At 35.6% G+C, this 12,630-nt stretch overlaps 1 protein-coding gene across 1 annotated transcript; it reads right to left on the reverse strand.

Annotated features, from left to right (window-relative positions):
* Positions 1 to 10,909: 10,909 nt before the first annotated feature.
* Positions 10,910 to 11,845, reverse strand: LOC131415657 (olfactory receptor 6C2-like). The gene has a single exon (XM_058557481.1). The coding sequence runs from the start codon at positions 11,843 to 11,845 to the stop codon at positions 10,910 to 10,912; it is 936 nt and encodes a 311-aa protein (XP_058413464.1).
* Between the last annotated feature and the right edge of the window lie 785 nt (positions 11,846 to 12,630).

Consider the following 12,630-nt stretch of genomic DNA (forward strand, 5'->3'; position numbering starts at 1 on the left):
GAAATCAACTGATCACCAGTGCAGTTGCTATGACATCGAATTACTACCTTAGAACATTGACAAGGGAGGGAAGGAACCAAATGTTTATCCTGTTTACCTGTATACACTATATTTCAGGTAATCAAATAGTTTATCAAAAAAGTTGTGAATTTACAGAAATAGAAAAGAAAACAACAGTTTGGACCTCTTAATGTAATAACGGATCTAGACAATGCATTAGTATGTGCTAAAAACCATTGATGAAACATTGATGGGGATATTTATAACAGAGATCAGGCTGACAAGACCTGAACCTACTGATCAATCTGTGCATCACTAAATGTAGGTCAAGCAGACATGAGAAGGCTCATGACGTGATGCAATAGAAAGCATACATCCTCACCTATCGACTTTCTCTGCTTAAGTTATAAATCTAAATCTACTCAATCATTAAATCTAATGAACAAGTAAGAGGATATTGTGTGATAGGGAGACAAGTTAAGTGATACCATAACGAAGCAATCAGTTAAAAAATCAAGGACATTATACACTACAAATGACCTAATTTCCCCACCATTTAATGCAAGAAAAAACAATGAAAAGACTGAACGGGAGAATAAAAAAAGTTGTAAATGACATAACAGCCAATTGTGATGTGCAAATTTTGTTTGGGTTTTAATTCAAACACATTAACTGTGAAAAGAACTAAAAACAAAAACCAAAACTTCTTTACGTGAACCAGGAAAATGCAAATACACACTGAATATGAAAATCTATTATGATTTATTGACAATATTAATATGTGGGATAATGGCATTATGGTAGGTAAAAGAAAATTTTCTTATCAGTTAGCTATGTATAGTAATAAACTTGTATGTGAAATGCAATGAATAATTTATGGGTGAAACGCTGTAAGGCGAAATGTCAGCCAAAAAATAAAAGATTGGGGAGTGATAGAGAAAAATAATTTTAATATGTTGATAATTATAGAATCTGGATGGTGTGTATATGTTTGTTAATTATTGTATCTTGTCTCCTTTGTGAATGCTTAAAAATTCCCATTTATGAATCATTTAAAAACGCAGATTACTAGATAATTTTCTATAAAATTTATCTGCTTGTTGAAATTGGAATAAAATCGCTCGTCATGACTGGCCACTGTAAGGCAAGTCCGTTGCCCTGTTCTCTCCATCTACCACTGAGTTAGCTCACTAGGGCAGAGTGTACTGGCCTAAAGACTTCAGAAATGTTCAGCTTCTAACTTGGTAGGTAAATCAGGCCAGATTAAGTAAATTCTTAAAATGAGATTTTAGCCATATTTTTCAATCTATGTTTATCACAAATAAAGCAACTATTCATATTCATCTGACTCCTGTGTCTATTTCTCAATTTGTTCAGAACTCATATTGAGGAAATGTGTGATTAAATAATACCAATTAGCAGTCATGTTATGGTTTAGGAAACTAATATAATTAATAAATAATAAAAATAAATAAAGTTTGTACTTTTTATCAAGGAGATGTTTTTTATCTCTGTTTCATTTAACTCTTTTTCTGAGGATTTGTCCTGTTCATTTATTTGGAACACATTCCTTTGTCTATTCATTTTGCCTCTTTCTTGTATCTATGTATTAGGAAGATCAACTATGTCTCCTGATCTTGGAGAAGTGGCCTCATGTAAGAGACGCCTTATGAGCCCCAGCAGTGTGCTTCCCCCTTGTAACCAATTCCAAATGATCCAGGAGTGACCCCTGTTTGGGCTGCATGTGTCCTTCTGTTGTGGCAGGGTTGCTCTTGCTGCTGGTGCCCAGGGAGGCTGGACTGTGCCCTGGGCTGGCTGGTTGTAATACTCAGCCGTGTGTTGCTGCTTCAGTCCTTTCAGTCACTTTATCAGGTGGGGTGGAGCTCCAGTACAGTTGGCTGTAAGGTATAAGAGTACATTCCTGCTGCAGTTTTTCTGTTAAGTGACTAGGCCCGCTGGGTGGCTGATTGTTAGGCTCAGGGGCTTACAATCACTGTAGGCCTCAGGGCTGGAAGGCTATTGTCAGCTCTCTCACTATTGCAGCTGGATGGGTCCAATATCAGGCATGGGAGCACACAGTTCTTTCAGGCCTTAGAAGGTGGGGCCGATCCCCTATATGGCTATTTGTGAAGCACAAGTCTGCTGTCGTTGACAAACCCTACTGCCTACAGGCCAACACACCCCGTCAACGCAGTCCTTCCCTGAGCACATGCCCCACCCACTGACGTGGACCTGTGTGCCCCACTTCAGAGGCCCCACATACTCTACCAAAGAAGGCTCTCCTCTTGTGCATGCCCTGCCCTAAAGAAGCTGACCCACTCGCTCCCCTGCAGAGGTCCCACACACCCTGTCTATGTGAGCTCACAAGTTGCCCAACGACTTGCTGTTGGGTGGGGTCAGTCCATAGGGCAGTCTTCCTGCCCTCGCTGAGCTGGATTAAACTGGTGCTCCAGTGGCAGGGCAGACCACTGTGCAAACAGGCCAGGGTAAGTACTCGAATGGTGTCTGCCAGTGTCTGTGTCAACATACCTGTGTTAGTTGACAACAATGGCTGCCACCAATGTCTCAGGCCCTGGGAAGGTGGTCCCAACAGCCTATCAAGTGAGTCTCTTTTCACCAAAGGACTGTACATCTTTCTTTCTGGTGATTTTAGGTTGCTTTCTGAAATGGGTCAATTTATACATGGGCCTTTTAAGAGCAAGCTTTTCTTTCTCTTATGTTAGATACCTTTTCTAGGGGTATTCCTTGTTGTATTTAATAGCCAGCAAAGCCACATATTATGACACTGGTCTTGGTTGTGTTGAGTTCAAAAGCTCCTTATTATGGCAAAGCTCTCCCACTCAAATCCCCCACTCCTCTAGGGAAAGCTTACTACCTTAAGATTGCTCCTGGTTGTGAAAGACCACAGCTAGAATGTGGCCTTTTCCTCTGCAGAGAGGTATTTCTGCATCTTTCACCTCAGACAGTGCTGTCCCTTGTTGTAAGGATTCTTTTTATCAGTTTCCAGTTCTTTCTCAGGGATAGTTACTCCAAGGGTAGTTGTAAATTTTTTGTGTCCATGGGAGGAGGTGAGTTCAGAGTCCTCCTATGCCACCATCTTCCCAGCAGTCTCTATTTTCACTCTAATGGTAATTGTTTTTATTATTAAAATGGTTTTGTAACAGTAACGTATGGTTATATAAACTTTTAAAATTGATATTTTTGCATTTTAAAAATTATGAAAAAAAGTCACAAGAAGCATTGTTATAAAAGTATATATTTATGAAAATCCAAATTCTGAGAAGCAGATTTTCAGTTATAACATATTCACATTTTGTGGCTTGTGTATGCCATCTAAAATGTGATATATCCCTTTATATACACAACTCAAGTTCACAGATTACCCGTGCTTTCCTATTATATGTTTCTAGTCATTATATTAAACTTAATTTTAAAATTAAATTAAAAGTACATACAAGGAATGCACAAATCACAAATGTACAGTTCAATGAATAGTACAGTGAAAACATCATGTATCAGACAAAAGGAAAGTGATATAGATGGAAATAGAGATCTACACAAAGTAATGAAGAGCACCAGAAGTGGTAACAACATTGATAAAAATAATATTTTTATAATGTAAAACTTTAAAAATATGATTGACTGAATATAATAATGTCAAATATATAACAACAATAGCACAACTGCTAAAAGGGGAGAAATGAAATCATGTTGTCAGATTCTTATATTGCATGGGGAGTGATATAATGTTACTTGAAGTCAGACTATGGTAAATTAACATGTATACTATAAACCCTAAATCAACCACTAATATGACAAAACAGAGGATTATAGTTAGTAATCCATCAAAGGAGATGTGATACTTGGAATAATTTCTCCCTCATCACCTCTGCCCCAAAGATGCCCATGCCCTAATTCAAAAACCTGTGAATATATTGTCTTGTGTCAAAGGAAAATTAAGGTTACAGATGGAATTAAGGCTGAAAATAATTAGCCCTTAAAATAGGGAAATTATCCTGGATTATCTAGGTGGGCCCAAAGTAATAAAAAGGATCCTTGAGTGGCAGTCGGAGGCTTAAGAGGAGAGTCAGAGGGATATTTGACCATGAAGAAATGTTTAGAGTGATACAATGCTGCTATTTTGAAGGCAGAAGAAGTGATCCATTAGTTAAATAATGTGGGTAGCCTCTAGAAGCTGAAAAGTCAAGGAAATGGATTTTCCTCTGGTGCCTCCAAAAAGTTAACACAATGATTTTTAGCCCAGTGAGTCTCATATTGGTCTTTTAACCAAAAGAATTGTTAGATAATAAATTTTTGTTGTTTCAAGCCACTAATTGTGCTATTTTTTTATAGCAGTAGTAGGAAACTAATATAGGAGATAAAATCAAAACACAAAAAAAATTCACTTAATCCAAAAGTATGCATAAAAAAGAGAAAAAAAGCAACATATAACAGATGGAACAAATATAAAAGAATTAGTAACACGATGATAGATTTAAACTTGGACATATAAAATTTCATTACATGTAAATGGTCTAAATACCCCAATTAAAAGGCAGATATTATCATATTGAAAAAACAAGCAAAACCCAATTACATCATGTGTACACTAAATTCTTTTCAAATATAAAGAGACAAATAGGATAAAACTAAAATGAAAGGAATGAACATAACTTGCTAGCATTATTCAAAAGAAGTCTGTAGTGGCTAAATTAATATTAGGCAAAATAGGTTTTAGAGCAAAGTTTACTAAGAATAAAGCAAGTCATTTCATAATGATTAAAGAGGTCAATTTATTAAAATGGAATAGAAATTCTCAGATTGTATGCTCTTACTAAGAGGGTTTCAAAGCAGATGAAGCAAAAACTGATAGAATGCAAGAAGAAATAGACAAATACACAACTACAGTAGGAAATTTCAATACTCCTCTCTCAATAATTGGCAGAAAAAATAAACAGAAAATCAGTAAGAATATGGAAGATGAACAACACTATCAACAGACAGCTAATGGATAGAGCAATAGGCAGAAAATCAAGAAGGAAATTGAAGACTTGTAAAACTTTATAAACCACTGAAACCTAACAGCCATCTACAGGACATTCCACTCAACAATAAGAGAATATGTATTTTTTTCCAGGGCACATTGAACATTTGTCAAGATAAACTTTATTCTGAGCCGTAAAACAAATCTCAATAAGTGTAAAACCATTCAAGTTCCACAAGGTGTGTTCTCTGAAACAGAGGAATTAAGCTATAAATCAAAAGAGAGATCTCCCAAAAACCCCAAACATCTAGAAACTAAATAACATACTTAACATAACTCACATTTCCAAAAATATATCTAAGGTGAAATTGTAAAAAAGATGGCTTTACTGGTGGATTGTACCAAACATTTAAAGAATTAATTCCAATCCTTCTCAAAGTCTTCTGAAAATTTTAAGAGAGGGAAACACTTCCAAATTCATTTTATGAGGTCAATATTACCCTAATCCCCAAGCCACATATGATACTATAAGTAGGGAAAACTACAGACCAATATTTCTGATGATCATAGATGCAAAAATCCTCGACAAAGTACTAGCATGCCAAATTCAACAGCACATTAAAAGATTCATACACCATGACCAAGTAAGATTTACCTCTGGGATGCAAGAATGGTTCAACACATGAAAATCAATGTAGGGGCTGGCCCGGTGGCACAAGCGGTTAAGTGTGCGTGCTCCACTGTGGCAGCCCGAGGTTGGCCGGTTGGGATCCCGGGTGCACACTGACTCACCTCTTGTCAAGCCATGCTGTGGTGGCGTCCCATATAAAGTGGAGGAAGGTGGGCACGGATGTTAGCCCAGGGCCAGTCTTCCTCAGCAAAAAGAGGTGGATTGGCAGATATCAGCTCAGGGCTGATGTTCCTCACACACACACACACAAAAATCAAAGTATATGGTACACTAAATTAACAGAATGAGGGATACAGATCACATGATCATCTCATTAGATGCAGGAAATGCATTTGACAAACTCAAACCCTTTCATAATTAATATCACAACAAACTGGCTATAAAAGGAAGCTACATCACATAATAAAGGCAACATATAATGTACATAAATATATATAAATCCCACAGCTAACATTATCCTCAATGGTAAAAAAAAAACTGAAAGCTTTTCCTCTAAGATCAGGAGCAAGACAAAGACACATACTCTTGCTACTTCTATTCAAAATCGTATTGGAAGTCCATCTGGAGCAATTAGACAAGAAAAAGAAATAAAAGGCATATAAACAGAAAAGGAAGAAGTAAAATTATCTTTGTTTTCAGATGACTTGATCTTATATGTAGCAAACCTTAAAGCTGTTAAAACTAATAAATTCAGTAAAGTAGCAGAATAAAAATTAATATACAAAAATCACATCTCTATAAACTAAGAATGAACTATCTGAAATGGAAAGTAAGAAAATAGTTCCATTGACAATATCATCAATAAGAATAAAATACTTAGGAATAAACTTAATCGAGGAAGTGAGAGACAAGTAAATTGGAAACTGTAAAAACTGATGGAAGAAATGAAAGAAGATATAAATAACGGAAAGACATCCTGTGTTCATGGAGTGGAAGACTTAATATTGTAATGTATCCATCCTACCCAAAGTGATCTATAGGCTCAGTGCAATCCCCATCAAAATCCCAATGTCATTTTTTATAGAAATAGAAAAAAATCCTAAGATTCATTGGAACGACAAAAGACCTCAAATAGCCAAAGCAATCTTGAGAAAGAATAACAAATCTGGAAGCATCACACTAATTTCAGAACATATTATAAAGCTACAGTAATCATCAGAACAGTATGGTACTGGCATTGAGACAAACACATAGACCAATGGAACAGAATAGAGAGCCCAGAAGTAAATTCACACATATACGATCAACTGATCTTTGACAAGGGTACCAATACACACTGGGTAAGGAATAATCTCTTCAATAATTATTGAGAAGAATGAAATTTGACCCTTATCTCACATAATATACAAAAATTAACACAAAATGCTTTAAAGACTTAAGGATAAGACTCAAAACTATAAAATGCCCACAAGTTTCTCTACATAGGTCTTGCCAATCATTTCTTGGATATGGCACTAAAAACACAACTGACAAAAAGAAAAATAGACAAGTAGCACTACACCAAACTAAAAAGCTTCTGCACATGAAAGGAAACCATCAGCAAAACAAAAAGGCAATATACTGAATGGGATAAAATATTTACAAACTATATATCTGATAAAAAGTTAATACCTAAAATACATAAGGAACTCCTACAACTCAATAAGAGTAAAAGCAAATAACCTGAGTATTAAATGGCAAAGGACTTCAGTAGACATTTCTCCAAAGTAGAGGTACCAATAGCCAACAGGCATATAAAAAGATACTCAACGTCACTAATAATCAGGGAAATGCAAATCAAAACCACAATGAGATGTCACTTCACACCTGTTTGGATGGCTAGTATCAAAAAAACAAAAGTTAACAAAGGTTGTCAAGGATGTGGAAATATTAAACCCCTTATATACTGTGTTTGGTAATATAAAATAGTGAAGCCATTATCGTAATATTATGGAGTTTCCTGAAAAAATTAAAAATAGAACTATCCAATGATCCAGCAATCTTACCTCTGGGTATACATCCAAAAGAATTGAAACCAGCATTTCAAACAGATATCTGTGCCCTCGTGTTAATTGCAGCATTATTTACCATAGCCACGATAAGAGAAGCAACTTAAATGTCCATTGACAGATGAATGATGAAAAAATGTGCTATAACCATGAATGGAGTACTATTTAGCCTCAAAAATGAAGGAAATCTGCCACATGATACAACATGAATAAAACCGGAGAACACTATGGTAAGTGTAATAAGCCAGTCACAAATGCTGCAGGATTCCACTTACATGAAGTATCTAAAATAACCAAACTTACAGAAGTAGAGAGTGGAATGGCAGTTGCCAGGGGTTTGGAAGAGGGGAAATGGGGAGGTTTCTGGACCAAACTACAACAATATTCTCTCTTTCGTCCATACAGTTTGGTGGACTTAGTATTTCTTTATGCAGAACCTTCACGGTATTCCTCCACTGCCTGGCACATTGGTGACAGCTGGCTCAATGCATGGGTGAATTTGTTTGGGTCTCGGATGACTAGCCAATTTTCAAATTGTCGTGAGTTTGAGAATTCCTGATGAGAACGTTTCCATCTTTTTTCTGGTGGGATTCATTGTCTCACTTGGGGAGGTGCAGAGACAGAAACATTAGAAGTTTGACACCAAGGAGTAGCCCAGAAATCAGTCCTCAATTTTCATCCCTCTTTAAAGAGGCTTCATTTTTTTCATTCAGGTGTATCGTCCCCCTTCATTCTTCATAGGTTAATTTTCAGTGAGCCTTCCCCTGACAACCAGCAAAATTCTGATACTCATTGTCCTTATTTATTCATTCCAGTTTTTAGCTCTTTCTACTCTAAATTGCATGTTTTTTTTTTTGAGGAAGATTAGCCCTGAGCTAACATCTGTTGCCAATCCTCCTCTTTTTGCTGAGGAAGATTGGCCCTGGGCTAACATCCATGCCCATCTTCCTCTACTTTATATGGGATGCTGCCACAGCATGGCTTTGTTAAGGTCTGTGCCAGGATCTGAACCCCCGAACTCCGGGATGCCAAAGTGGAGCACACAAACTTAATCGCTATGCCACCGGGCCAGCACCTAAATTACATTTTTAAGGGACATTTGCCCCTTATTACTATATATTAGAGTATTGGCTTTTCTTTATTCAATTACATATTTTAATAATTATATATTTTGCAAGATAGTGAATACAATATGTTATTTCTATAGGGTAATTGCCATTTTTTGCATCATAATTTATCATATCATTTAATGATATTTTTTATTTTAAGTAAATTTATCCAATTGCAAAATATCAACCTATATTCTTGATCTAAACATTGGGTGTTTTAAATAACATAATTTTTCTTGAGATGTGCCTTGAGGTAATTTTGATGATTACATGTGCAATCCTGGAGAGGCAGTGCCATGTCCTATGGAAATTACAGGCCAGTTTCAATAACATGAAACAGGATTGAACCCTGGCTCCAACGCTTGCCGCCATTGCTTAATATTCCCACACCTCAATTTACCAATCTATGGAACAAAGATTCAAAACCAGCTCCAGGGGCCTGCCCAGTGGCACAGTGGTTTTATTCTTTATGATTATTTTTCCCATCAGAAATTAATATTTTTATTCAATAAGTAATTATTCTCTCTTTTTTTTTCAGGAGTTGTAAGCCTTTTTTATCCAATACATTTGAAGGTAATGTATTCGGTATCAATTATTTACTAGGTTTTATATACACTGAAGTGTGCATAAGAAGAAAGTTTGTGCCGTCATGGCAGATTTCAAATACACAGTATAAACAAACTTTTAGAGAAATTGGTGCTGTAGAAAAGACAGCTTAGGTTAAAACAACAGGTAGGATAGACAGTTTCTCCAGACTTGGTTTGTATGTTTGTGTGGTGGGGAGAGGAAGAAACAGACTTGAAGTGGAAAAGACGTTTAAATTGAGACCTAAATGAAAAACAGCAGTGGGATGGAAGAATGAAGGAAAGAGCACTTTTTACAGAGGCAACAGCAAGTGCAAAATCCTGGAGATGCCTCGAGAGAGTCCAAGGATGGCCAGGAGGCCTGCGTCCCAGAAAGACGGGAGAGCACTTATCAGTATGGAAATTTGTTTAGTAGTTTTATGAGCTCTTTTGAGAAAAATTGATTGATATTTTGTGGTCTTCTAACTTCTAAGCCATTTATTTCATATTATGAAAAAGTTTAAGTATTACTTTAATTATAACTTTTCATTTGGACTTCTTTTACAGTTGTCTTAGATTTCCGTGTATATTGCTGGTTTGGTTTCCTTGATTTCTTTAAAAAGTCTGTTTCCATAATACATAAAAATTTATTCCTTAATTTAGCTATATTTTTAGTTTGGATATTCATGTTCTATATTAGCAATTGAATATTTTTGACAATCTTAATAACTTCTTTAATTCCTCAACTGCAAAGAACATTTTGACACTATATTATAATTTCATATCCTTCTTGAAAAGAGCTTTTACTCACATTTATTTAAGATATTATTTATTCTGTATAATCTGTGAATCTTTTAATTTTAAAACTTCAGTATTTTAGGTGTGTGTGCATGTGTGTGTATTTATGAATAAAATCCAGGATCCTAGAAATCAAATTCTATTTTCATTTAAAGCACATTTAACTTGGACATATATTTATTTTTGTTTTCTTTACTTTTCAATTATATCATATTGCTTCTTGCTAATGATGTTTTTTAAAAAATTTTTAGGAGTATAGGGTTATTAGTGAGCTGAATAAGTTTAGGGATATTGTTAATTTAAAAAAAATCTATGCCTGGAACTTGACCTACCAAGAACGAGGCACTAGATAATTTTTAATTTAATCAATTAAAATTTTCAACAACATTTGCATTGGAATACCGGAAGAGCACTTGAAATCAATTATTTTCTTGCCAGTCCAGAAACTAAAAGTTATTTGTTTCCTGGTTTCATTTGTGTTTGTTTTATTTTTCTTCATTTCAATTTTGTTTGCTAGATTGAAGTAAAATCAGGCTTACATTTACTGGAAAATTATTTTTATGTCTTCTGATTGGGATCTGACCCTGACAGAGGTTTGTTTGCAGGGACTTTTAAGGAGTGAATGCACGTGATGGAGGGTGTTCGTTCTGGATGCAATAAATAAATGTTTGAGAAACTTAACTTGAATAAAGATCAGATCAAGAAGACACAAACAGATTTAGAGCTTAATGGTTCATACTTAGCTTGATATTTTATTTCTGGACTTGAACATTCTCTTACTTCTTTGAGACCAATGCAATTTTTTTGAATGTGTCACTAAAGGCTTGTCTCACTTGTTTGTTTCTCAGAGTGTAAATGAATGGATTCAACATGGGAGCGATGGATGTCATTAGCAGTGTCACTCCCTTATTAATAGCCACTGATTCCTTTGCTGAAGGTTTGACATAGATGAAGATACAGCTTCCGTAGGTGATGGAAACCACAATCATGTGAGAAGAACAGGTGGAAAAGGCCCTTTTCCTTTGCTGGGCAGAGGAGAATCTTAGAATGGTCGCAATGATGTAAATGTAGGACAGAACAACACACACAAGGGTCAAAATGAAGGTGAGCACAGCACAGACAATAACAAACTGCTCTATGAGCCATGTGTCTGAGCATGAAATCTTCAAGATAGGAGATGCATCACAGAAAAAATAATCAATAACATTGGAGTCACAGAATTTCAAATTTAGGAACAGAGTAAGTGGTGGGAGTATGATCAACAAGCCAGACATCCAACAGCAGAGGACAAGACTCTTGCAGACTCTGCTGCTCATGATGGTCCCGTAATGCAGGGGTTTACAGATGGCCACATAGCGGTCATAGGACATGGCGGCCAGGAGAAAAAATTCTGTTACTCCAAAGATATCAGTAAAAAACACTTGAATAACACAGATATTATATTTAATTGTCCTGTCACCTGTTACTATGTTGTACAAATATCTAGGGACACAAGCAGACGTAAATGAAATTTCTAATAAGGCAAAATTCTGTAGGAAAAAGTACATGGGTGTTTTAAGGTGGGAGTCCACTAAAGTGAGGGATATGATGGTCACATTTCCAGTTATACTTAACACGTAAGTAAGAAATAGGAACGTAAAAATTGGAATCTGCAGTTGAGGGTCATCTGTGAGTCCCAACAAGATGAAGGTTGTTATTGTGTGGTTTTTCATCACTGACTATGAAATTTGTTCAATTTCACGTAAAATGTAGAGATATTTTATTTGAAGAAGGCGTTCAAAGCCAGATAGCAGTAAACAGTGACTACCAGAGACAGCAAACTAATTCACATGTAGTTTCTTCTATAAATTGGTAATTGATATTGCCACTATTCTAGTGGGCTTGGCTACTCTAAAGTTTTTATTTTATTGTTTTGGCAGTTTTGTGATAGATTTTTTAAATGCGTTTTAAAAAATTGTTCTACCATCCCATTTTCCTCTTTCATTTCACAGTTGTCATCTAGACCCAAGACCAGATTTTCTCATATGATTAGACTTGAGCCACAATATGTTGTAGCTTATCAAAATTATGATTTTTTTCTTAAATCTAAAGTTTCTTCTTTATTTCAAAGGTGAATATTTAAATGTAATAATTTGTTTCATGTCTTTCCTTGAAGATTTTGTCATGATAAAATGTAAATATGTAGCAACTAATGTGGGCCCCATGAGGCTTTGTTGATCCATCTGAAACTTGTACTTCACATTTTGCCACTATGACCAAGCGTGTGTTTTTATTGTTTCGTTTTGAGTTTTTTGTTTGTTTGTTTATTGCAGTAACATTGGTTTATAACATTGTAAAAATTTCAGGTGTACATCATTATACTTCTATTTCTGCATAGATTACATCATGTTCACCACCAAAATACTAATTACAACCCATCACCACACACATGTACACAAATTATCCCTTTCACCCTCCTCCCTCCCCCATTCCCCTCTGGTAACCACCAATCCAATCT

Source organism: Diceros bicornis, chromosome 17 (genome assembly GCF_020826845.1).
Source record: "Diceros bicornis minor isolate mBicDic1 chromosome 17, mDicBic1.mat.cur, whole genome shotgun sequence".
NCBI lineage: Eukaryota > Metazoa > Chordata > Mammalia > Perissodactyla > Rhinocerotidae > Diceros > Diceros bicornis.

Excerpts from the sequence above, each read along its gene's own strand:
- LOC131415657 (XM_058557481.1), bottom strand. The coding sequence starts at position 11,845 with ATGAAAAACCACACAATAACAACCTTCATCTTGTTGGGACTCACAGAT.